General features: G+C 45.6%; 2 protein-coding genes across 6 annotated transcripts in view; one reads left to right on the top strand and one right to left on the bottom strand.

Annotated features, from left to right (window-relative positions):
- Positions 1-3,051: 3,051 nt before the first annotated feature.
- Positions 3,052-15,572, bottom strand: CKAP2 (cytoskeleton associated protein 2). Of its 3 annotated transcripts, none has more exons than XM_090258862.1 (9): positions 15,277-15,572; positions 14,824-14,871; positions 12,809-12,887; positions 11,822-12,696; positions 11,145-11,349; positions 9,875-10,045; positions 8,741-8,810; positions 4,867-5,122; positions 3,052-3,407 (listed from the first exon to the last, which is right to left on the bottom strand). In XM_090258862.1, exons 1-9 carry the CDS (start codon positions 15,555-15,557, stop codon positions 3,149-3,151), a joined length of 2,244 nt encoding a protein of 747 aa, XP_090114988.1. In that variant the 5' UTR covers positions 15,558-15,572; the 3' UTR covers positions 3,052-3,148. The 3 variants fall into 3 exon arrangements, with proteins under 3 accessions (XP_090114988.1, XP_090114987.1, XP_090114986.1); XM_090258861.1 differs by lacking the exons at positions 14,824-14,871; positions 15,277-15,572 and adding exons at positions 14,202-14,272; positions 15,135-15,197; XM_090258860.1 differs by lacking the exons at positions 14,824-14,871; positions 15,277-15,572 and adding an exon at positions 14,202-14,261 and having other exon boundaries at positions 12,809-12,884.
- Positions 15,479-24,523, top strand: part of VPS36 (vacuolar protein sorting 36 homolog) — a 25,908-nt gene continuing 16,863 nt past the window's right edge. The window contains exons 1-3 of one of the 3 annotated variants that reach the window (XM_090258866.1): positions 15,479-15,607; positions 22,678-22,746; positions 24,184-24,254. In XM_090258866.1, coding sequence (XP_090114992.1) covers positions 24,193-24,254 — 62 coding nt within the window. In that variant the 5' untranslated portion in view covers positions 15,479-15,607; positions 22,678-22,746; positions 24,184-24,192. Of the gene's footprint in view, positions 15,608-16,361; positions 16,518-22,677; positions 22,747-24,183; positions 24,255-24,523 lie in introns of those variants that run through there. The other 2 variants (XM_090258865.1, XM_090258864.1) reach the window with 2 other exon arrangements.

Below are 24,523 nucleotides of genomic sequence, written 5' to 3'. Positions count from 1 at the left end.
ATGTGACAGGGATGGGGGAAGGCATGTTGAGCTGGAGGTGCCTGGGACGAAGAAGCGATATTAAACACAGTCTTTGAACTTCAGTCTCCCCTTCTATACACCCAGCAGGAAGCAGCCAGTTGAACTGCTTCCTACGTAAGAGAACGAACAGAAAGTTTCTGATACTTTGGTACATAGAAGGTCCACAGCCATTATGATCTCACTGAAACCTTAGAAAGGTGATTTATTTTCATTACAAAAAAGAAGAAAACACTGGCTGAATTTACTTCATTTTCAGAAAGCTTACTTGTAGTGTTTTATGTTCTTTTTAAATCACACCACAAGGAATCATGGGGCACAGACAGCAAGGCAGGTAAAGCAAACATCACAGACCAAAACCTGTGGTACTGCCGCCTGTAAACCGTCATTTGCATTCCTGTTGGTCACAGAATTACCAGGCGACTGGAGAAAATCTCTCCATGGAACCAGTTCAGATGCATTGTCTTCAAGACAACTTTTCAGGAACAGTGAGGTCTTCCCGTGTATTTGGGGACCTGAAGGAAAACAATTCTTTGTCCCTATTGTCGGTGACCCCTGGTACTTACCGCGCCATATAACAAGGGGACGAGTCTTCCCATATTCCAGTTACAGGCAGTGAGTGAGAAATCAGCAACCACGGACACTTCCCTATGGAAACCACAGCCGGTCCCCTCTGCCCGCTCTGAAGGTGACAAAGGTGGCCCCTCGCGTGCCCAGCAAAAACTAACAGTGATTGCAAGTGCCAGGCGCGAGGCACAGCTGAGGCTGGGAGGGTGCGCGCGGGGTGCCCGCATCACGCAGGAGACAGTCATCCAATTCACCCGCCGCGACCAAGTCTCTGCTCCCGGGTCCCCACTCCGCGGGCAGCCGCCCCGCCCCGCCCCACCGCGCCCCTGCACCGCACCTGGGCGCTCGGCCAGCGCGTCTCCCCTTCTCTCCGACCCGCGCGGGCTCCTCGGCACCCGGAGCCCCACGCCGCGCTCCTCCCTCCCGGGGCTGCCGGCCCGACCAGCGCGCTCACCCGCTTCCCTGCGACCCCAGTCGCCTCTCCGCCCCCGCGCCGGGCGCGCTTCCGCGGGGCGGACCCAACGGTCGTCTCTCGGGTTGCGGACCAAGGAAGCCTCGTGGGTCGGGCGGGAAGCGCTGCTCTCGGCGTAGGCGGGCCTACGAAAGGCGCCTTTCGTTCCACGTGGCCCTACACCAATTCCAATAGCATTGAGGGGGAAGTGTACCCCTAGTAACTTCAGTTCTGTCTCCAGCTTAAGCGAACGGCCTGTGTGGATAAATTCTTGGGCACGGCGCTCGGCTCACTGCCTGTGACCTTGGGCGAGTGTCCCCGTGGAGGGTGGGCAGGATGCCCCCCAGAAATGTCCTCCTCCCGCTCCCTGGGATCTGTGCACGTCTTCGGTTGCATAGCAAAGCGGGACTCAGCTTGCAGGTAGTTAAGGTTGCCAACCAGCCAACTTTAAAATATGGCGATTATTTTGGATTATTCTGGTGGGCCCAATGTAATCCCGCGGGCCCTTGCAGGCGTGTGGATGAAAAGGGGCCACATACTACACGTGGCCAGTTCAGGGGAGGCCTTACAGACTCAGAGAGGGAAGGTAAATTCCAATTCAAGGCCAGTCGTGGTGGGTGGTCACATCCAAGGCCTGTGGCTTCTTCCTTGACACAGGAAGCCCCCAGGCCGCAGTCTGCTTTTCCCTGGGTAGGTACTTCCTTGTTCTGCTGACTGGTGACCTTTGCTCCCCAACCTTCGCAGGTCACCCAGTGCCTCATATTGACATATTCAGGTCTACCGACCTGGAGATGAATTCCATCCTGATTCTAAGCACCTGTGGAAAGGATTCGGACTGTCCAGCTTGGGTCAGGGGTCCGTTCTGGCGATCGCCCAGGGGGATGGGCAGATAACATGGTACCAAGTGGCCAGAGGGGACCATCTCTACCTTTCGGAAAGATGAAGTGACTTCTTCATGGTTACATAAGGTTGAAAGAAAGGCTAAGAGCTGGGATTCTGAAAGCCCATGCGCCACAGAGGTATTTACCTTGGAGCAGACCCTAGGGCAGACACGGAACTGTTCTGAAGCACCTGAAAAGGAGCTGACCCATGTCTGTAACTATGACTATTTAGAGACAAATTTTCCCTCGGGGAAGGGGAAAACACTCCATAAAATGTGTCCAAATATAGAACGGTTTATATCAAGTTCTCTTTTAGAGGTATTTTAAGCTATGCTGTATAATCGAACGAACCTTATGTTATAGATGTTAAAAAGCTCAGTGTTCTAAGGTACAATTTTAGAGAAGATTATTTTTCAAAACAACCATTAAGCGCATACTTTTAAATGTTGAAAACCTCAAGTCAAATACCACTACATAGTTCCAAAGGCAGGGTTTCAATTTATTCACTGTGGTTAAAGTACATTTCATACTTGTTGAAATAAATGGCATTGAAACATCATTGTGTGGGTATTTTAATTTATTGTCTACATATTAGGCATAGTTTTAAAAGAATAAAAATCCTATTCTCTAGAACATGTGAAGACCACAGTATGTGCTATTACACAAATGGAATATATGAACATAAACGAGCCTATGTATATGATTTTCAACTACATTCATATTAGTTTTAAAATTATCTGACCTCTTACAATGACTAATTACATACTTGAAAACGGAGAATTAGTAGAGATATGCCATTTGAGTATCAGTTCAAAGACAATTTTATTAGTGATATGTGTGTAGGAAGAAGAGAACTGTTAATAGTATATAACTATCATGTTTCAGGGGACTTGATTTAACAGTTAAGTTTTTCTATTACACAGCAAGTTTAAGTATTAGTTATTTTAGAAATACCACGAAAACTATAATGACATTTATTAATTATTACTAAAAGACCACAGTAAACTAGCTGACAAAACTGACCTGCCTTGGAGAAAATCTTAGTCTGCTGAGACAGACAAGGAAGGATTTAGCTTTCTGGTATACAGAAGGCAGCGCCTGCTATGTGAATATTAGTAAGAGGTTACTGCCCTGAATACTTGGTACCTGTCCAACTCCTGACCTAAGAGACAAATGAGGCCACAACAAACAAACAGAACACCCAGGAAAGAAAGGAACCCCATTTCTTATCCTAGCTTTCTTTCTCTGCTGGTTCATTCTCCAAATGCATGCGGTACAGGGCCGCGTTAGGGCGGCATATAAAAGCATCCGTTTCATCTCCCAACTCCGTTAGCTGCTCCAACGAAGACACGCAAGGATAATGGTCTTTCAACATGTCGGGCAATTGAGAAGTCTTGTCTTGAAGACGCCGAGAACGTCTAACTGGTGTTAGGAACTTGAGATCTTTCAATGTAGAACCTGTTTCATCAAACTGCATTTTCTTTTTTACACTAAAAAAAAAAAAAAAATCAACAGTTAGTCCCAGAGTTCAAAAACACGTTAACCGTTTTCCCTTTGTATCTGGGTGCTACGTACTGTGCCATCACTTGTGTGCCCGTGTGACTGTCCTCTAGAGGCACTACTGCAAGCTCCCTGAAACATGGAACTTCTTCTTTCCTCAATTTTTGTTACAACTTATGCACAACAGATATGTGACTAGCTCTAAAACTGGCTAATTGTTGAATTTCCAAACCCTACTGTTATCAGTAATGCACCAACAGCAATTAAATAAAGTGATGTAAAAAAAAATTTTTTTTTCCAATATAGCACTATTTAGGGAAAAGCAAATAACATATTTGCCAATGACATCACAGACAGATCTCCAAAATATATAAAGAGCTGATACGACTCAACATCAAGAAAACAAACAACCCAATTAAAAAATGGGCAAAGGACCTGAACAAACACTTCTCCGAAGAGGACATACAGAAGGTCCATAGACACATGAAAAAATGCTCAACATCATTAGCCATCAGGGAGATGCAAATAAAAACCACAATGAGACACCACCTCACACCAGTCAGAATGGCCATCATCAACAAATCAACAAGCAACAAGTGCTGGCGAGGATGTGGAGAAACGGGAACCCTACTGCACTGTTGGTGGGAATGCAGACGGGTGCAGCCACTATGGAGAACAGTATGGAATTACCTCAAAAGATTAAAAATGGAACTGCCTTTTGAACCAGCGACTCCACTACTAGGATTATACCCGAAGAATCTTGAAACACCAATTCAAAAGAACTTATGCACCCCTATGTTCATAGCAGCACTGTTCACAATAGGCAAGTGCTGGAAACAGCCTAAGTGCCCGTCTGCAGATGAGTGGATCAAAAAACTGTGGTACATTTACACAATGGAATACTATGCAGCAGAAAGAAAGCAGGAACTCCTGCCATTTGCAACAACATGGATGGAACTAGAGCGAATTATGCTTAGTGAAATAAGCCAGGCAAAGAAAGAAAAATACCATATGATATCACCTAACACAGGAAACTAAAGAACAACACAAACAAAGGAACTAAATAGAACAAAGAGCAGAATAGCAGTCAATAGGGAGGAGGGGGAGGGAGAGAAGGGGGATAAGTAAGGGAAGGGTCTAGTCAAGGAACGTGTATAAATGACTCATGGACGTGGACAACGGGGAGGGATATGATTGCGGCAGGGGGGGGGGGGGCTGGGTGGGGGAGAGAAATTGGGGGAAAAGGGGACAACTGTAATTGAAAAACCAAAAATAAAAAAAAATTAAAAAAATAAATAAATAAAAGGTGATGGCCCAATGACATTCAGCTTGTTTGAAACTGTTCTAGTAAAAAGTAGTTCTAATTGGAAGCTACCTGAAAGGATTTTTATAACCCCGTTTATTACCCCGAAGCATAAAGCACAGCACTTGACATTTCCCAAAGCTTACCTCTGCAAGTACGGAGTAGTAGACACATTGTACTTAATTAGGCAACTGTCCTCAGCTTCTGTTTTGGGGGTTTTGACTTCGTTGATGTGGCCTTTTGTTTTGTCAACTTGCTCGCCTTCATAATCTTGAAATACCACATTTTTATGATGTTTATGTTCCACTTCAGGTTTTTCTGACTCTACATTAACACTAGCATCTTCAGGGCTGACTTCTTGGATTTGTCCCTTGGTTGTACAAGTCTCCTCAAAACTTTCTCCTATAGAAATACATTTACAGGTTACGCTTTTGGTCAAAGTTAGAAAACAAAATCAGAAGACATTAATGTTATTCACAGTGAGCCAGATTTTCAAAATAAAAGGACCATGCCACCTCCTAACCACTTTTTCTAAGCAAATATTGCTGACAACTATTTAACAATATTTACTAACACCTATGTGTCAGGGATGATAGATTCAAATGTAAGAATGAAATCATCCCTGTGCTTTAAGAAGTTCACATTCCACGGAAGAGACATGCTTGAAAGTAATTATAAAACAATAAAAAGGTTATAAATGAGGTAAGAACCCATAAAAAGAAATAACTGGCCTTGCTTGTGGCACAGGGAGATAGCTAGGAAGACTTTGCGAGTGACATTTACGCTGGGCTTTGACAAATGAGTACTTGACAAGAGCAAGGGAGACGATCTCGGTATGAAGTTTAAAAATGAAAAATCTACTAAGACAACATTAAAGGGCCAGTGGGCTTAGAATATAAAGTAAGGAGCAAGGTCATGATGTAGGGAAGAGCTGATGAGTTCAGACAGGCAGGGGTCTATAGTGTAATAAACTTTATGGGCAAGAACTTTGGTAAAAAAAAAAAAAAAAAAAATCACTGGCGAGACAGAGCTACAATTAGATTTGGTCACAAAAAGGGATGGTTTCGAATGGCATGGCACGAAAACTCACAACCTGTGACGGTAAGAAGACAGAGCTGCTGTAATAGTCCAAGCCAGGCGGCCAGAAGGGAGAGCCAGGGTTAAGTTATTTCTGGGTTAGGAGTTAGTGAACAAACGAATGCATGTGTATGTCTGGGTGAGTGTATGTATCGGGGCATCCCTTCCAAAATGTCTTGCTTTGGAGTCTTTAATGACAGAGGAAGAAATTTTCTTTCTTTTTCCTCTTCTTTTTTGGGAGGGAGAGACGGAGACATGGTTGGAAAGACAAAGTTCAAAATACATGTTAGATGTGGAGTACTTGTGAGACAGCTGGTAAATCCATCAAGCTGAGGAGACCTCTAGATTTGATTAGCAGGAAATTGTTAGAGATGTTTCAGTTACATGACAAACTGAATGTGGTTCCTTCAGTGAGAAGACGCTGGAGTGCGGAGAGGGGAATATGGGTTCTTCAACAAATTCTTAAGCGCCTGGCACAGACACTCGGACTGGGGATACGAAGTGCGGACGACCAGGCATCAAGTTATAATTTACAGGACAAGGCAAACAAGCAATCAAGTGCATTAATTATTGTGCAGAGGGAAAAAACAGGGAGCACAAAACAGAGGCATCTAATCTAGTTGGATGGGGGAAAAAGGGTAGGCGACCCCCCAAAATGACACTTGAGTTGGGGTCTAAAGGATAAGGAGGAATAAGTGAGAAGTAGAAGACTGGCCTGGACAGACCCAGGGGTGAGACAGAAAAGAAAAGAAAAAAGGAAAAAAGGGAAGAAAGAAAGGCAGGGATGTGAAGGAGCGGGAGAGGACGGGAGGCTGGGCAGGAGGCTCCGCAGGTCAGCGCGGGCGTCCGGACCGCAGTGCGGAGGGTGAGTCGGAACAAGGGGAGGCAGCAGGCACCTTAGGGGACTGCGGCTGTGGCCCAGGTGACAGCTGCCGGCAGTCCTGGCCACAGTCGCGAGTGCGGATGAAGAGAAACAGACGGATCTGAGGAGATGCTCACGGAGTTAAACTGAACTTGACTGACTGGGGAATAGGCGCAGGACGAGGGGAAGACGGAGTGAAATACAATCCCAGGACCCCCGGTGGGAACTGGACAGCGCCCCGTTACTGAGAAGGGGAACCCAAAGGAAGGTCAGGTTCAGGGGAAACCTCAAGTCTGAAACGGGGGACGGAGGCGTCTGAGAGGCAGACCCAAGCCGAGCTCGCCTCTCCTGCTACTTCCGAAAGCCACGAGTTTATTGATAGCATTTCTTTTCTATCTAAAGACAAATATTCTACCTGACAGAAAAGATCCCACTAACTAGTGCTATTCTATGAAGGAAAAATAGAAAACAGAACCAGATTTCAATACAGTTTTCCCTTCCTCCGTATCTCCAGAGCCAGTGAGAATAATGAGGACGGCTTTTAAAATGAAATTCTGATTTCCAACTGCTGTCTTTAGCATGTAAGACTCAGGATTGATTACTCTTTCCATTAACTTTTTAAAAACAAAGGCATAATTGAAATATAACATTATATTAGTTTCAGGTGCAGAGCATGATTCGGTGTTTACGTAATTATGAAATTATCACTACAGTAAGTCTAGTTAACATCTGTCTCCAAATTAACTTTTTCTTGTGACGAGAACCTTGACCGTCTGCTCTCCTGGCAACTTCCAAGTGTGCAGGACATTGCTGCTCACTGAGTCGCCACGCTGTGCATTACTCCCCCGGCTCATTCACTGTCTAACCAGAGGTTTACGCCTTTGGGACTCCTTCACTCATTCTGCCAGGCTGGGTCCTTCCGAACCGCTTCTCCTGTTGTTTGGGATCCGTCTAGGACTTTCCTGGTTTTTCCTCCTGCTCCCTGACCATGCCTGCCTGAGCTCCTTCACTGAATGTAATGAGTAAGCCCAGGTCATTTGCATCTTCTGTATGTTCACTGGGGACATATTAACAGCAACCATGAACTGAAATACTTGCTGCTGAACTGGACACACCGCTGGTAAAAGATGACCGCCCCGCCAAACATGTATAACATACTTAGAATTTCAGTATTTTAATCTTATTTGAAAATAAGGGTATTTTTAGGGAAGCAATGTAGCATCATATAGCAGGAGCCTTAAAAAGTTCAAACTGACACTTTTAATCAAATTAATCAGAAGAAAATAACCAGATACAAGCAATGATGGCATAAAATAGGTGCTCGGATATTTCTGACTGGCTGACAGTTATAGTAAAAAATCAGAAAGAAATAACTCTAAACCAAGAACCAGATTAGCTTACACTTGTATGTAGTGATTTTTCCTCTCTTCTAAGCTAGTTAATAGTAACAATGGTTCAAGTTTAATGAACTTACTACGTGCCACAGAATCTGATATGAACTGTGCTTCATGTACTCACAACTATAAACTCCTTTTGCCCAGGCAGCACATATGTCACTCAAGGGCCCAAGAATCTTAAGGAAGACTCCATTTTACAGACAAGGGGTGAAATTTCTTGCAAACGTCCACGGGAACTGGTACAGCCTATAACTGAATCTGGGAAATGTTTATGTTTTATGTACCCAACAGCTAATGAGTCCCTTACCGCTTCTCAGTCACTGCTCCCGGCAAAGAGCGCTCCTAACTGGGCTTCTGTAGAGCACAGAACACGCGGTAGGACTGCAGAGGTATAAAGTGTCTCTGGGGTTCGTCTAGTCAAACTGCCTCAGTCTTAAGGCAGGAAATTAAGGTTGACAGCAGTAAGTGTCACAGACACTCAATGACAAATGTGGGTTTTGAATGAGACCTCCTAATTAAAATTCTTTGTACTACACCACCATGAATCTCAGGTATATCAGCAGAGGTAAGGAAAGATCAAGCTACATATTAAAAAAAAATTAAAAACAGTAAAATAAAAATACTTCCGCAACGAAATTTAATGAAGTCACAATTCACTTCAAGGAAAGAAAAGGAACTACTCACCAAATTTAACTTTTTCTTGACTCTTCATTGTTAGAATATCTACAACTGCATGTCGCATTTCTTCAATAGGCTTGATGTTTGTTAAATAAAGAAAGTAGACGCGTATTAGCTTTATACTCTCAGACACTATGCTGTCCAACTTGAGAATAGTAAACGCACTGATTGAAGTCTGTATTTCAAAACCAGGCTGTGGTTCTCAGACCACTTATTTTGCCGCTCAAATGGAAAAAATGGCTGTCTTTTCCAATTGAGAAAATAAAAACGAACTTAAGGGGTAGAATTTCATCAGTTTAAAATGTCCCCTCCCCAGTGTTTCTCCAGCCTCTGCTAACCACCACGGCTTGCCGGCTAAGCTGCATAAAGGCTCGGCTCTTCTCTGCCCAGAGCTTGGCCCTGAGCCGCTAGCCCAGCCGGCCTTCGGGTTTCCCGCTAACCTCCAGCCCCGCTTTCCAGCATCTGCTCTAGGGCCACGGCTCTCTCTTACACCGCTGCTCTGTGTGAGTCCCGGCCCCCGCTGCACGTCTTATCACACGGCCACCAGCCGCCCCAAGTAACATCCTTGTGCTTCCGCGCGGCAGGGGCCGCTGCTCCCTCGCAGCGGAGATTTGGCCAAACGCAATCATCCTCGGCCAAGTGTTTTACACGGAACAGCCGGTGCGAGGATCCGGGCGGGGTACCTGCCTCTGATTCAGGCTAAAGGTCCTAGAGCGTGTGTGGCTTTGCTGAGACTATTAGGAGTAGACCTTTCCTAAGGAAAGGCTAAAATGAAGTTTTTAAAAACTCTGTAAATAATTTATAAATAAAATTTAATAGTAAAATTCAATTTCCCAGATTTCTCAACTAGGAAATGTACAGAAGGACAAGCTGTGCTAAAGTAGCTCTCCCAGGCAGTGTCATTAAATGTGCATTTCAGCTTACAGGGTATCCGTTTTCTAAGGTCTGATCATCCCTAGAATGTGAGCAAATTTTAGAGGGCTGAGAAACAGCTTTTACAACATGCAGTTCTTGTGGCCTTTAAACATTCATCACTTCTACATAGACAACCACAATTTTATTAAGTTATGCTATGATGTGTTCCAAATAATTCTAAATATTTTAGTGTCATTAATAAAAATCGGTAAGTTTTGATCTTACCTGAGCTCCTGCCAGAATGGCCTTTTCATAGATTGAGATAATATTTTCAATAGAACTTGTGAGTGGTTCAATACGTGCAAGGCATATCCAATATTTAACAAGTTTTTTGGCGTCTGGAATATTTTTAATCAGGTCATTCAGTGTGTCCAATATTTCTTCTTTTCGGCATCCCTAAAATATCAAGAAATAAAGTGAGTGATGTCTTATAGCCTGGAAAGTATGAACAATCAAGTAAGCTCACTACAATCAAGACCAGTGAGAGAGAAAAATAACAGAAAATTCATAAAACTATTCACTATTATCCTCCTTACTCCAAACTTATTCTGAATGGCTAGTAAGAAGCATATAAGTCATAAGCACAAGACACAAGAAAATAATAGTTGGGAAAAATATTAGTAAAAAAATAACTAACTCTACTTGGACTTGATGTTTATCCTCATACATCATGGATTCCGTTTGTTAATTATTTAGATTTTTTTGTGTCTACCAAATGTTTATGAATGAAAATATCTTGCAGGTTTTAAAATCACATTTGTCAGGTTTTGATATTAAGGTTAAATGAATCTATAATGGTTTATGTAAGTTAAGAGTCATATATAGTTAAGTAATAGGAAAGAAAAATGCTTCAATATCAATAAAAAACTCCAGCTAAACAGAAATAAGAATTGAATCAGTTTCCCTGATGATAAATTTCACTGGTCCTCAGAACTACAGAAAGTTTAGATGCTCATGGAGACTAGAGTAAGGTTTGAAACCACACTCTGTATATTCAGTCTTGCTCTGGAACTCAGCAGTGTGACCAAAGTAAGATTATAGAGTAGTCAGGAAATAAAGAAAACATTCTGGAGTTAATTACTATAGTCCATCAAGTTTTGGTCCAAACAGTAAAACTACAATAAGTTCAAGACCACAATGATATTGGCTGAGATTAGTGAGTTAGTTTGCAAATATTTTAATTAACTTGAGTTTAACCTATGATAATGACTCACTAATTTGTATTGCTAGTCTGTGGTAAATTATTAACATCATAGAGGAATATTTCTAACTCAAGTAAAAAAAAAAAAAATCTATCCTTCTGATATATTTATATGAACTCAATGAAAAGGCAGCCCATTAAAGACTAAAGAGAAATAATCTCACAATTAACAGCAAATCTACATAACACCAGTGACTTGGTCACAAAAGAGTGACAATGTAATTTAATGGGATAATATTTATGAAGGTAATTTGGAAACTACAAATGACTATACAAATATAACAGAGACCCTACCTCATCAATCAGGGTTAGACATTCAGAAAATGTCTTGTTGACTTTTTCAGTAAACAATCTCTGTTCATCTTCTTCTGCCATGGTGGTCCAGAAGGACCCCAGCGGCTTTTCCTTTTGTCCTTCGGATACGGGCTGGGTCACTACCGAGCAGGGGGGCCTTTTCAGGCTCCGTCCTCGGCTGGCCCTCCACTCGCTCAGACGGGCTCTGTGATAAGGAGCAGTATCCGCACGTTACTATGATATTTCTGAGAGCATCGTCAAACAGAGGAAAAGGTCAACAGTATTTCAAGTCTTTAAAGAGAGCTAGGCATAGTTCACAGATTTGAAACACACACACACACACACACACAAACCCATTAAACATATCAACGTTTATTATATGTTCAAAGACACAGAATTTTTAAATAGATGGGGTTATAAAATATTTCCCAATTTTATTAAGTATTTTAACTTATGTCACATAAAAGAACCTAATAAAACACAATCAAACACAGTAACAGGCCATACTTTTCCATAAGATAAATTTGCTTAAATTTGTCTACATATGACAGTCGACAATACACACACACAAAATTCAAATACATTCAAGGAAATGATATACCAAATTCCCAAACGGCACTCTACTGAAGATTAAGCCAATGAAATTAGATTAAGCCAATGAAATTACGTCTACTTACTTTCTCTCTTCCGCAGTTTCTTTGGACTGAGCTGATCTACTATCAATCGTCGGTTTCGCAATCGTATATCTGCGCTGGTCAATGGTTCTGGACTTTTCCATCAGTTTGGTTTTACAGGATGAAGCAGGCTTGGTTGTAAGTTCAGATGCCATGCTTCTTGATAGTGTTTTATTTCTTTTTACTTCTTGAGAAGCACTGGTTTTGACACTAGATGAAACTGTATTTAATTGTACTAATTCGTTTTCACGAGACCCTTTCCGAACTGTAACATGGACAGAGGGTCTACTGATGCCTTGCTTCAGGGAGTCCTGGGTATTAGGGGCATTTCTGTAGTGACTTCTGATAGGAGGACGCAAAAGCTGTTTGTTCTGAGACACAGTGCTCCCAATTTTAGCGGCAGTCGTCATGGCTGAGGCTCCGTGACTTTTCTCTGTGACCCTGCTGGTGTCAGTAGGCCGAGGTTTTGTGGCTTTAGAGACAGTAGTCGCAAGTTTCTCTGTCGCTGCGGAACTCTCGTCTTTGACTTGTACAGGTTTTCTAAACGAATTAACCTTAGACTGAACTATCTGGCCACGATAAGACCCAAGCACAGGTTTCTTGAACATATTAGCATCTTGCTTCGGTTTTTCTGTAGTCACTTGTTTCTTTTTATTATTGTTTTTAATGTGGAACGCTTGGCTTAAGGTCATACGGCGACCTTGGGGCTCATCTTTAATTGGTAAAGACTGCAGAGTTTCATTATTCTCCAAATTACGTGTATCAATTGCTATAGTTGAATTGGCTAATCCGTTAGAAGGTTTTAACGGAATAGAATTTTTCTCCACTGTTATATTACTTTTGCTCTTTGTAGGTCTATGGATGTTTTCTTTATCGGCCTAAAAGAGTTATTTGAGACATGGGTTATTTCAGAAGTCATTTCTTTCAGAAATGGTTTAGGAAAGGGAAATAGGGGAAAGGGCAGTTTTGAGGACGATGTCCATATCTTACCATTTTTGTCTTAAGTTTGAGAACTTTTGACTCTTCCTGGACCTCACCCTCAGATGCCATCACTCTCTGGTTTCTACTACTTAAAAAAAAAAACAGGGTGGGGGATAGAAGAATATTAAAAACTACCCGAACTTCAGACATATAACCATTTGGCGTTTCCACTTAGATGTCTTGCTGGTACCTCCAACCTAACATGGTCAAAACAGCACCCCTAAGCCCCCACTCCTCCCATCTCAACATATGGTATCCCTGTCGGCTCCGTTATTCAGATCAAAAGCCTAAGATCATTTTTGTATTTTTTTGGTTTCAAACAAGGAACTATGCAATTTATGAAAATGTTTATTCCAAAGTAAAACTTATAAAGTTAAGATTTTAAAAAATATTTTATTTAGAAATGCCAGGCTTATATAAAGCTGAAAAATTATAAATAGTTCAAAGACAATCCAGATAGTCCTTACCCAGATTTACCTACTGTTGACATGTTATCCGACTTGTGGTATCATCTGTACTTTCTGAACGTGAGTATGTGTGGTGTGTCTACATTATTTTTACCATTTTAATATAGTAAACGGACTCAAAGAGACCCTGGAACTGCCCTGAGATTTGTTGCTGCCGTGGCAGGCTTCCGGGCTCTGGCCCTGAGCGCTCTCAAGCCTCCACTCTGAGGTTCACAGACAGAGCCTGGAAGGATGTTACCAGCAGTTATATCCAGGAGGGAGGGGACCTTTTGATTTTCTGCTTTATGTACATGTACGGGTTTTCGTTTTAGCCACAACCATGCACTGTTTTTAAAATTTTAACAAAACAACACAAATATAGTCTTATAGAAGACTGAGGTTACGTTTAGGAGGGCCACTTCCCAAAGACCAACACTGCCCTCACCGCATGTACCAGCTCTGACTATAACCATGTTAAATTATACAAAGACTGGCCTTTGTAGCGCTGTATAAACCATAAGCCAATATTTTGGTAAAAATGCATATTTCACGTTGTTTCCTCTTGGCGTGTGAATTAATTTACACAGGAAATGCTGATCTACTGCTGTGCAATCCAACAAGATAGCCACTAAGCCACATGTGGCTTCTGTGCACTTACGATGTGGCCAACCCAAATTGGGATGTGTGAAAGTGTAAAACACATACCAGATTTTGAAAAGTTAGTACCAAAAAGAATGTAAAATATCTCCATTTTTAAAAATATTACATGTTGAAATGACAGCACAGGATATGTTGCATTAAATAAAATGTTCTTAAAATTCATCTCATCTTCAAAAAAACCTTCTAAAATGTGGCTGCTGGAAAACTTTTAATGACACATTACTTTTTTATTGGACAGCTCTGATGTAGGTTTACAAGACTGGAAATAGAAAAAAAAAATTTTTTTTTGACCTCACCTGGATAATATTGATTTTCCTGCTTGTATGCAAAAAGTGTTGTTCTTCCTTGAGTTTTTGTTTTCTTTGCTCTAAATAACAAAAGAGGCGCAAGTCAACATTAGTTACAATAATAACGTCAACTAAACATTGACTAAATAAAGCGTTCAGGTCGACACACGCTCTACGTAACATCGCATCTTGTGTAGAACAGGAAATTGCCCGATTCAGTACTGCCTTGGGGAAATACTCCCGTTTTTTACGAGGCCGTTGCTGTAAAAGGCCCCCCAACCCCTCTGCACGAGAATCACATTATCTATCCACCGTCTTACTGTGAAGCATCTGGAGAACGTCATTGTCAACACACGGCGCTGAACGCAAGCGTTAGGAACCCAAATGGTAGACGAGCGGGCGCGAGCCTCCAAGCTCCGTCTCACCGCCCAGCACCGAGCTGGGGGAGATTCCCTGCGTTCCGTTTTCCCGTTCGCAAGCCCAGGAAATAAGGGCACTCCTTCTGCAGACCTAGCCGAGCGCGGATTCCCATAACGTCGGGGCCGTGAACTCGCTGGCGTCGGATGAGACAAACCGCGGCTCCCTAGAAATGCTGCTCCAGCTCCGGGAGGGGGGCCCGCCCTGCGCGGACGCAGCCCGGCCCGCGACGCCGGGTCCGCCCGTAGCCCCGCGGCGCCGCCTGGATAGACGGCGTCCCCAGTGGGGGGCCAGTGCCCCGCGCCCGCGCCCGCGCCCCGCCAGCAACGACTGCGCGCCAGGTGCTCAGCCCGCAACGCTCCCGCCACGGAGCGGGCCCCGCGCCGGCCAGAGTGCAGCCGCGAGGGGCCACGTGGCCCGTTCATCGGGCTTACAGCGCGTCTGCGGACCCCAGGTCCTGACCGTTGCGCCCGGGCCATCCACCCTCCAGCCCCGCCGCGCAGATCCCGCCACCGCAGCCCTCACCTCTGGACGCGAACCGGACCCTCTAATTCGGGGGGAGCACCAGGCCGCGTGACACCACTTGGGTGCTCATCGCAGTGCGAAGTGGGGGGACCCGTCTCCGGCTTGACCGCTCCGCAACGCCTGGAACCGAAGCCGGGCGCACTCCCTCCCCGGCAGGAGCGCGGTCGTTAGATGGCGCGCCGCCGCGGCCGTCTCCGCCCATTGGTGCCCGCGAGAATTGAATAGACCAATGGGCGCAGGGGGCGGGGCCTGGGCTACGGTTGCCTGGGCGGGTCTTGCGTCCCCCTGTTGCTGTTCGGGCTGCTCCAGGATTTCAAACCTAAACAACGCGCTTCTTCTCGGGCTTGGAAAGCGGCCTGAGTCCGCCTGCAAGGTCCCTGCTCTGTGGCGGCCAGGACTCGCCTTTACACGCCCACAGTCCATCAAGGACGGCGGATGGAAAAAGGGCGGTCTGGCTGGGCTTCTTATTAAAGGTGGGCGTGTTCACCGAGGGGGTGGCGGAGGCGGTAAGCGCCGGCTACCCCCCCAGATGCTGGGTGTTTATTTCCCTTTCACTGCCAGGCCTTGGAGGGCGCGTCACGGCTGTGAACCGGCACGGCGTCGTCTCCTGGGTCCCAGATGAGGGGACGGGCTCGGAGCTTATTTGCCCACAAAGCCGAAACACACCTCGGGCCATGATGTTATCTTTAGCTTAACAGCGCGTCCTGGGTCGTTAGTCAAGGCATGGCCATTGTTTCTCGGTGCTTCGGGGGTTTAATCCCTAGCAGGGAAAGGGCGAAGGCTTACAGGGCGTGCTGTGCAGACTCGGACTAGTTCTCGGGCTGCAGGTGCAATCAAAATCACACCTGAAGTCGGGGCCCTGGGTTTCCATCCCAGCTGTGTACAACCAGTTCAGGCCGTACGTTTTCTTTTGGGGGAAACTGTTTACAGCTCTTCCTGAACGTGGCAACATGCTGGAAACTGCCACACACACACACACACAAACAGCACAGATGTGCGGAAATGATAATGCACAGTAAGGAGGTCCAAGCTACGGTCTGGGGTCCATGCAAGCCCCCGGGAAGGTGTGGGTTTGCGCCCCAGCTGGACAACGGATGGGGTGGACGCCCCCGCCGGCCACCGGCGAACGACCGCCAGGGGGCGCTCCAAGCACGCCGGCGCGTCCCCGCCGGCCCTCGGGAAAGCGCGCTCCCGGGCCTCCCGCTCGCAGCTCGCCGCCAGGGGGCGCCGCAGGCCGCCGGCGCTCAGTAGGGGCCCGCGAGCGGCCGTGGCGCGCGGGCGGAGGCCATGGACCGTTTCGTGTGGGCCAGCGGCCTCCTGGAGATCAACGAGACCCTGGTGATCCAGCAGCGCGGGGTGCGCATCTACGACGGCGAGGAGAAGGTAAGCCCGCCCCGCGCGGCCCGGCCCGGCCTCGCGCTCCCGGCCCCGGCCCCCGGCGCGCAGCCGGGCCGGCCTGCCGGGCCTCCCCCGCGCTGTCCGCGCCCGCCCAGCGCTGCGCCCTGGCTCGGACGCCGTCCGGTTTCCCTGCGGGGCGGACCCGGGCCGCTGCCCCCCGCCCTCCTCCCGGCCCCCCACGACAGACATCCTCCTCCGGGTGGCCCAGCCGGCGCGGGCCGAGAGGGGCGCCGCAGCATGTGTTCGCGGCGGCGATCGCGGCGGCCCCCCCGCCCCCGGGGGGTGTCAGCACCCCTGGAGACGGGACGCGGATGTAGGCGGGACGCCCGCGCGGGCCCGCCCCGCTTTGCTGGGACGCGGCGCGGCCAAGTCCCCGTGGCCGGGCGGTGGGGCCTTCCGGCGCCGCCGGGGTTCTGGCGCTGCCTGGCGGGGCCGCGGGCGCCTCGCTGGAGCGCGTTTCCGAACGGAGTCCGCGTCTCTTTGAAACGCCAAAAAGCTAAAGGCTTTTTTGGGGGTGTTCTTTCGTAATCGCTTTAGAAAGGAGTTTTGTTTTGTCGAGCGCTTTTTGGAGAAGCGTTTGCCAACTGAGGACAAACGTGAGCTGGAAGTCAGGGCTCTGCGGGGACCTCCATCAACGACACGCTGGCGTCCTCTCCGGGATGAAGTGTATACGCTGCAAATAGGGGAAAATTTAAACACCCATTTTTAGTTTCCAGAAGTTCCGCTTGCTGTTTCTCCTTCCTCGTTCCGTTCGTGAACTTCCTCCTGCACCTGTGCACACCTCCCGTGGCCCTGCCTGGGCCGCGCCGACGCCGGCCCCAGGCCCCTGCTGCCGGGAGTGGGGGCAGGGCGGCCAGGTGCGCTCCCCGCTTAGGGCGCCTTCATTTTTATTTTAATATTTGTATTGTGTTTTTTCCCCTCACCGTGTGTCCCCCTTATGCCCGTTCCCTGCCCCGCCCGCCCCCCCAGCTGCGACCCTGCTCTGCATCTGAGCCGGTCTCTGTTTTGCTTGTTAGTTCAGTTTGTTCATTAGAGGCCACACGTGAGTGACATCATGCGCTGTTTGTCTTTCTCTAAGCGGCTTATTGCGCTTGACATTATGTCTCCATTCAGAAGCCCAGGCCTTTTTCTTAAGTGACGTGCCTGGACCTAGGCGTTTGCCGCCTGGGCAATGTTGTGAACTGGGTCGCAAACCGGGCGCGCGCCTTTTGGTGGGAGTGACAGCCAGGTGTTTCTGTTCCATAAGCCAAGGTCGCACCTTTGGAACCGTCATGCAGGGAAGCCGGGTGCACCTGCCCTCCCTCAGCGGGTATGATGATGCCCAGCGCTCAGACCTGGACGTGACCAGGGCAGGTTGACCTTCAGAACCCCGTCCACAGCCAGGCCTTCTGGGCGTCACGCTTCTGCAGAGCACAGCACTCCGCGGTCCTATCTGATTCCAGCATGCGAATGAGGAACACCTTGCTGACACCTACTGTAACTTCCATATGCTTAAAACGATAAAAAAATCAAAACCGTTAGTGCCTGCACGTGAAAAGTCATGGTGAAACCCGCATGGATTTGCCTTTGAATTTCTTCTTGTTTTCGCAGACACGTAGATGTAGGTATCAGAGGGGGGAGAAAAACTTAATCGAGACCCTTTGACCTAGTCTTGGGTGCTGAGGGAGTGGTGAGGGTGTCTTGAAATTGAAGCAGAGGTCTAAGGCAGGCTGGCTGACCACCGTGTCCCTGGGCTGGAAATGCTCAGTCACTTGCTGAGCAGGTCCTAGTACAATGAGGGCCAGTCAGACTGGGGGACAGCCCTGTGTCCTGCCTTGCAGACCTCACAGGGCTGAAGATTCTCGGAAGCTGCGCATCAGCCCCCAGACCTGATTGAGGTCCCTTTCAAAGTCTCTCACTGGCCCCCTTGACCGCTTGGCCTTCATAGCTGTGCTTCCCAACACGTGTCCCAGGCGGGTGTGCACGTGGCTGACAGACGGGTGGGACACTCTTGGAGCGTCCTTACTCATCCTTGCATCTTCTGGCTCCTTATGGGTGTGAAATGCATTTTTCACTGGAATCCTTGAATATTTAGAGCACCTGTTGATTAGTGCGAGGAGCTTTATACGCAACCTCATTTAATCCTCTCAATGAGCGTATGAAGTGGGTGTTTCACTGAAGGAGGAAATAACTCAGAGAGAAGGCGACTCGTCTAAGATCCAGTTATCAGGAGACACAGGAGTTCATCTCTGCTGATCAGACTCCCACGCCTGGGATGCCACACTCCGGAAATTCAGCAGTCACCGGGGCCACACTTTCTGTAATGTTTCATATAGTCAGTCGTCCCAGAGATGAGGATGCTGAGACCCTCGGCTGGCAGGTGAGAACACTGACCTGTCCGAGGTCACATGTCAGTCATCGGTGGAGCTGCCATGGACTGTGCTCTTCCCACCCGCCAGGTGCCTCCTAGGGATCAATCCGTGCTTGCTCATCACACACACAGTCACCGTTTTCTTGGGCCTGTTATACTAGATAATTCATTGTTTTCATAAGCCGTGTAGACGGGTCATTTGTTTCCATTCACAGAAGCTTCCACAGCCTCCCCTAAGTGTTTTTAAATCCTCACCTGAGGATACTGATTTTGGAGGGGGGGGAGTTAGGGAGAGGGAGGGAGAGAAGTCGATCGGTTGCATCCCCTACACGTCTTGACTGGGGATCAAACCTGCGACCTTGATATATGGGACAACACTCCAACCAACTGAGCCACCCAGCCAGGGCTGTAGCCTCAGCTAATCTAAAAAATGCTTTAAGGTTAGTAGCATGTAAAGTGGCAAGTTGGCAGCATATACTAGAAGAATTAGAAGATATTTCTTTTCTTTCATATAGCTGTTTCACTTGTAGAAATTTACCCTTGGGAAAGAATCAGAAATGCATTAAAGTATAACGAATGAGGATGCTCATCTCAGCAATATTATATGTTACATATTATTATGTACATAGGGAAACACAGGAAGTAATCTGAATGTCCATTGTAGGGATTGGTTAATTGCATATGCATGTCCTAATCAGCATGAGGAGTTGCTAATGATAGGCTGCTAAGTGAAAAAAGCATGTTAAAAAACTATGAATATGACTTCATTTTATTTAAAGATTATACACATGCACCACACACATATATATATACCAGGTGTGTCCAGAAGGTATCCATCCATGTACTATGAAAAAGAGACATTTATTGAAGGAGATACAAGATACAAGAAACATTGTACACAGGACAATGATGTCTCAGTCCCCTTCAAAGTAGGCACCTTGGGACCTCACACAGTTCTCCCAGTAGCCATCAGCTGCCCCATCGTATTTTCCTGAATCTCATCAATGATTTGAAATCTCTTCCCTGTCAAAGGTGATTTTAGTTTTAGGAAAAGCCAGAAGTCACTTGGTGCCAAATCTGGGCTGTAGGGGGGCTGAGTCACCTGGGTGATTTGATGTTTTGCTTAGAAACTGCATGAGACATGATAAATGAGTGGGCATGTTGTCGTGATGAAGCTGCCAATCACCAGCTGCCCATAGCTGTGGGCTTCTGAATCATCCAGATTGTTTCTGCAGAGGAATGTTCAAGCTTAATGCAAAATTTTCTGGACAGACCTCATACATATCACATGTGTGTATCATGTGTGTATAAACATACACTCTGGTATGATCATGAGTGATTTTATTTTCTCTTTTAGATTTAAAACATAGTTTCTAGATTTTCAACAGAAAAAATGTTAAATGAGAAAACAGACTGGGGAGTGATAACTGGTGGAGGGAAGAAATACAACAGAAAATGAAAGAAATCATTGCAAAACGAAACAAAAACAAAACAAAACAGGACCTGAGTTGTTAAAGTTATTCTGGTGATAGAAGGTGCAGGTTCTTAATCAGAACTACTGTGCTATGATGCAGCAATATGCACTATCAAGTTGCTAAAACATTTGCTGTTGGAAAAGGCAAGTCTTACTTGGTTGGCAAAAAAATTTTTTTTAAATATCTTCAACTCATTTGTTTCTACACACACAAGATTAACCAACACCTTCGAAGGCAGTCGAAATAAAGTGCCAATAGTGTGTATGTTTTACTTCTGATTCAGAGGAAAACAGGGAACTCAGCAAATCTTTTCTCTGTGGTGCTGAATGACCTCTCTCAGGGTGTATTTAAATTAGATGGTTTAGTGGGTCTCTTACCATGAAAGTTTATTTACCATCTTAGTTAATACTTACTAATATTAAGATATTGGTAATACAGTCACACCTCACGTTAAAAATACAATTTTTTAAATTTCATGTCAGAAGTGTTAGTTTTTTATTACACAAGGACTTTTTGGGTAGAAGAATGTTCCTGCATATGTTTGATTTAACAAAAATAATTTATATACATTTCAGAGTTACGTGACGTTACATGTGGATGTATATTTCCCTGTTGATGGACATGTAAATTCTATCTTTTGCCTTTAACGAACAGCAGTGCATCACATAGTCGTATATCATTGCACACGTGTGAATCCATCTGTGGGATACATTCCTACAAGCGCAGTGATTAGATTAAAGGCTTTGTGTATTTGTATAGGTATTAATACACTGCCCTCCTTGAAGGCCATCCTTCCCCAGTGTGTGCAAATGCTTACTTCCCCAACAATATACCAGCACAAGATTATCAAACTTTGGGAATCCTGCCAGTCTCATGGAGGAAAGGGGGGTCTTGATGCTCCCTTAATTTGTCTTTCTTATCAGTGAGGTTGGGCACCTATTAATGCGTCATTTGTCATTCCTTTTCTGTGACCCTTCTATGAATAATAGCCTCTGCCTATTTCTCTAATGGATTACAAGCTATTTTCTACCGATCTGTAAGAATATTGTATTTTGTAAGGGAACCAGCCCTTTGTCTGACATGAGGTACAATTCTTTCTCCCAGGCTGCGATCTTTGCCCTTGGTGGTTTTGCCGCGGAGACTATGGGCATACATATTTGTGTAGTTGGATTTATCAATCTTTTCCTCTAACGCTAATTGGTTTAAGGTTTTCCTTAGAAAGAACTTCTCCACTCGGAGATTATTTTAAAAATTCTCTCATGATTCTTGTAAAGCTTTTATAATTTTATCTTTTAAAAAAGATTTATGTGTTTATTTTTAGAGAGGGGGGAGGGAAGGGGTGAGAGAGGGAGAGAAACATTGATGTGAGACAGAAACATAGATTGGTTGCCTCTCACCGGTGCCCTGACCGGGGACCTGGCCCGCAACCCAGGCATGTGCACTGACCGGGAATCGAACCCGCGACCTTCCACTTTGCAGGACAACGCCACACTGGTCAGGGCTATTTTTACCCTTTTCACACTCAGATATTTGATCCATCGAGAACTTACTTTGCTGCAGTGTGTTAGGTATACATCCAACGTCACGTTTATTGTTTTTTCTTATTGGGCCACCCAGTCGTCCCAGTGCCATCGGTTGAGTCCCCATTCACACTTATTTTGTATGTGTTTGTGTTTATTTCTGGCTTTTCTTAGTATTTAAAAGTTATTTTTCAAGCTTCATGAGTGTTATACACGAATTCGGTCTCATGGGAAAAATTCAGTCAATAGTGAAGTTTTTAAAAAAGGGCCCTTTGTTTCTCCCTGTCCCTCCACACTTTTTCTGAGATAATCATTGTTAACCAATCACCGAGGATTCTGTGTAGCGCTTTTTCTACTACACGCATGGGTCTGCCTGTAGTTTGGGGACTACGGAGATTGTATCCATCTATATTTATCCGTCTGTCTGTCTGCCTGCCACGGGGAACGTGCTGTAAGCTGCTTTCTTTCCCCTACTGACCGCATCTTAGCCTCCTCAGTGGTGCGTGAAACTCGGCCTCCCCGCTCCCTTTAACCCCCGCGTGGGGTCCCCAGGGTGAATGTCGCACACTTTATTCACATCTGGGTTGCACATCGGGTTGTTTGCAGTTTTCCCCAACTTTAGCAAGGCTGTATATATAACTTAGGAAGTGTGTAGCATTGCTTCTCTTTAATTTGTGATAAGCCTAATTCCAAAATACTTATTTATGATCAATGTACTATTGTGTAGTTTCTGCAGAAGAAAAACTGGAGCACATTGAGTGATGTGTTATTAACATGTTGTGATGATCTTGTCTTTCCAGATAAAATTTGACGCTGGGACCCTCCTTCTTAGTACACATCGGCTGATTTGGAGAGACCAGAAAAATCATGTAAGATCCAGTGTTTTACCTCTGCTTCTGGATTTTAAATCACCAAAGTTTTTCTTTCCAGAAAAACTGTAATTTATTTATTTTTAGAGAGAGGGGAAGGGAGGGAGAACGAGAGGGAGAGAAACATCGGTGTGTGGTTGCCTCTCGCACACCCACTACTGGGGACCTGACCCGCAACCCAGGCACGTGCCCTGACTGGGAATCGAACCAGTGACCCTTTGGTTCACAGGCCGGCACTCAATGCACTGAGCCACACCAGCCAGGGCGTGTTTTTTAAACACCAGTCAGGTCCTACCCCATGCCGGCTGTTCCATGTGCAGCAGGAATAATTCTCCCATCAGTTCTGAGGGGTCCTTAAAAAAACTCATTCATCTTCAGAACGGCCCATTCTTGTTGCTGCTGAGCACCAGGAGGACAGCGCTGTGGGGCAGTGCCGCTTTTACACAGACAGTAGGAAGAACAGCCTCGCGGTCACTCCACAAAGGAGAAACCCCCATTTTTTCATTTCCAGCAAGAGAGAGCAGTCACATGGACAGAGCTGATACCTTTATTCCAAAGAGCTTCAACCAGAAAACGTGGGTGTGTCTGAGAATAGAGTTCATTGTCACCAGTAAAATAAATAATCTTCTTTACATTATTTTTATAAGGCTGCCTCCCAGCCCATGAAATTTTAATTCCACAGGTAAACTGCATACCGTCCTGAGGTTCTTTGAAAGGTCACTAACCATTGCAAGTACGACTTTTCGCTCCTCAAGGGCCAATTTTTTGTCCCCTTGCTGATGGTGTTTCTGTTGTCGATAATGCGTGCCTGAGAACTGTTAATGTCTGATTCTTTCAAAAGAAATATACATTCAGAAAAGAAGCCTTTTTGGAGGGACAGATGTGTTTAAACTATGTTTATAAATTAATCTTAGCATAATTTTTTATTATTATATAAAGAGACTAATTTAGAAAGCTTTAAGTCCATCGTTAAATTCTAATCATATATAATAGTTTTTAAAAATTTACTGATAAGGGGAAGCTATATCAGTATTTTCTGTTAAAAATTGTGGGTGAGTGAAATATAGAAAATCATAAAGAAGAAAAATCAATAACACTCTTTAAAGCTGTTTCAATTTACCTGTTCTGTTTTTTGATACAAAAATATATCATATGTAAAAAGTTTTATGTAACTACTACATTTAAAAAGACGTACCTGCTGTAAAAGCAAAGGCAGTTACAGCTGTTTTTAAACCTCTTTCGTTTTTCCAGGTACTAAAATGCTGCCCCGCTATTGTTTTCATTCAGTTTTTCCTTACGCTTGTTTAAGGAATAAAGTAACTTATTATTTTTATCGTTTTTATCAATGAGCATCTTAAAGGACCTTGGCTCCCCGCCCACGTGCCAGGGGCTCCCGGCAGGCCTCACGAACCGCGTGTTCTGCCCATTTCCCCCTAGGAGTGCTGCATGGCCGTGCCGCTCTCCCAGGTCGTGTTCATTGAAGAGCAGGCGGCTGGAATTGGCAAGAGGTGAGGTCTCTGTTTCCCAGTCTTGATTCACAAAATCCATTGCCATCCCAGCTCCTTGCTTGCATTGAGTCAACTCATTGCTGTGTCCTGACTGCCTCTGTGGACATGAACTTTATGAGCATGTTCGGGGGCTTCATGAAGAGCGGTCCTGCATCAGGAGTCCCCCTGGGAGGCCATTGTCCCCCCTCACCCTCACTGATAAGTGAAAGTCATTCCTGAAGCAGGAGTTAAGTACTGCGGTGGGCTGTGATGGCCTTGGGTTAGAATAA

The sequence above is a fragment of the Furipterus horrens genome, unplaced genomic scaffold (genome assembly GCF_987537825.1).
Source record: "Furipterus horrens unplaced genomic scaffold, mFurHor1.1.pri manual_scaffold_12, whole genome shotgun sequence".
Classification (NCBI taxonomy): domain Eukaryota; kingdom Metazoa; phylum Chordata; class Mammalia; order Chiroptera; family Furipteridae; genus Furipterus; species Furipterus horrens.
Note: the sequence above shows the minus strand (reverse complement) of the source record. Positions and strands in the feature narration are given on the sequence as shown.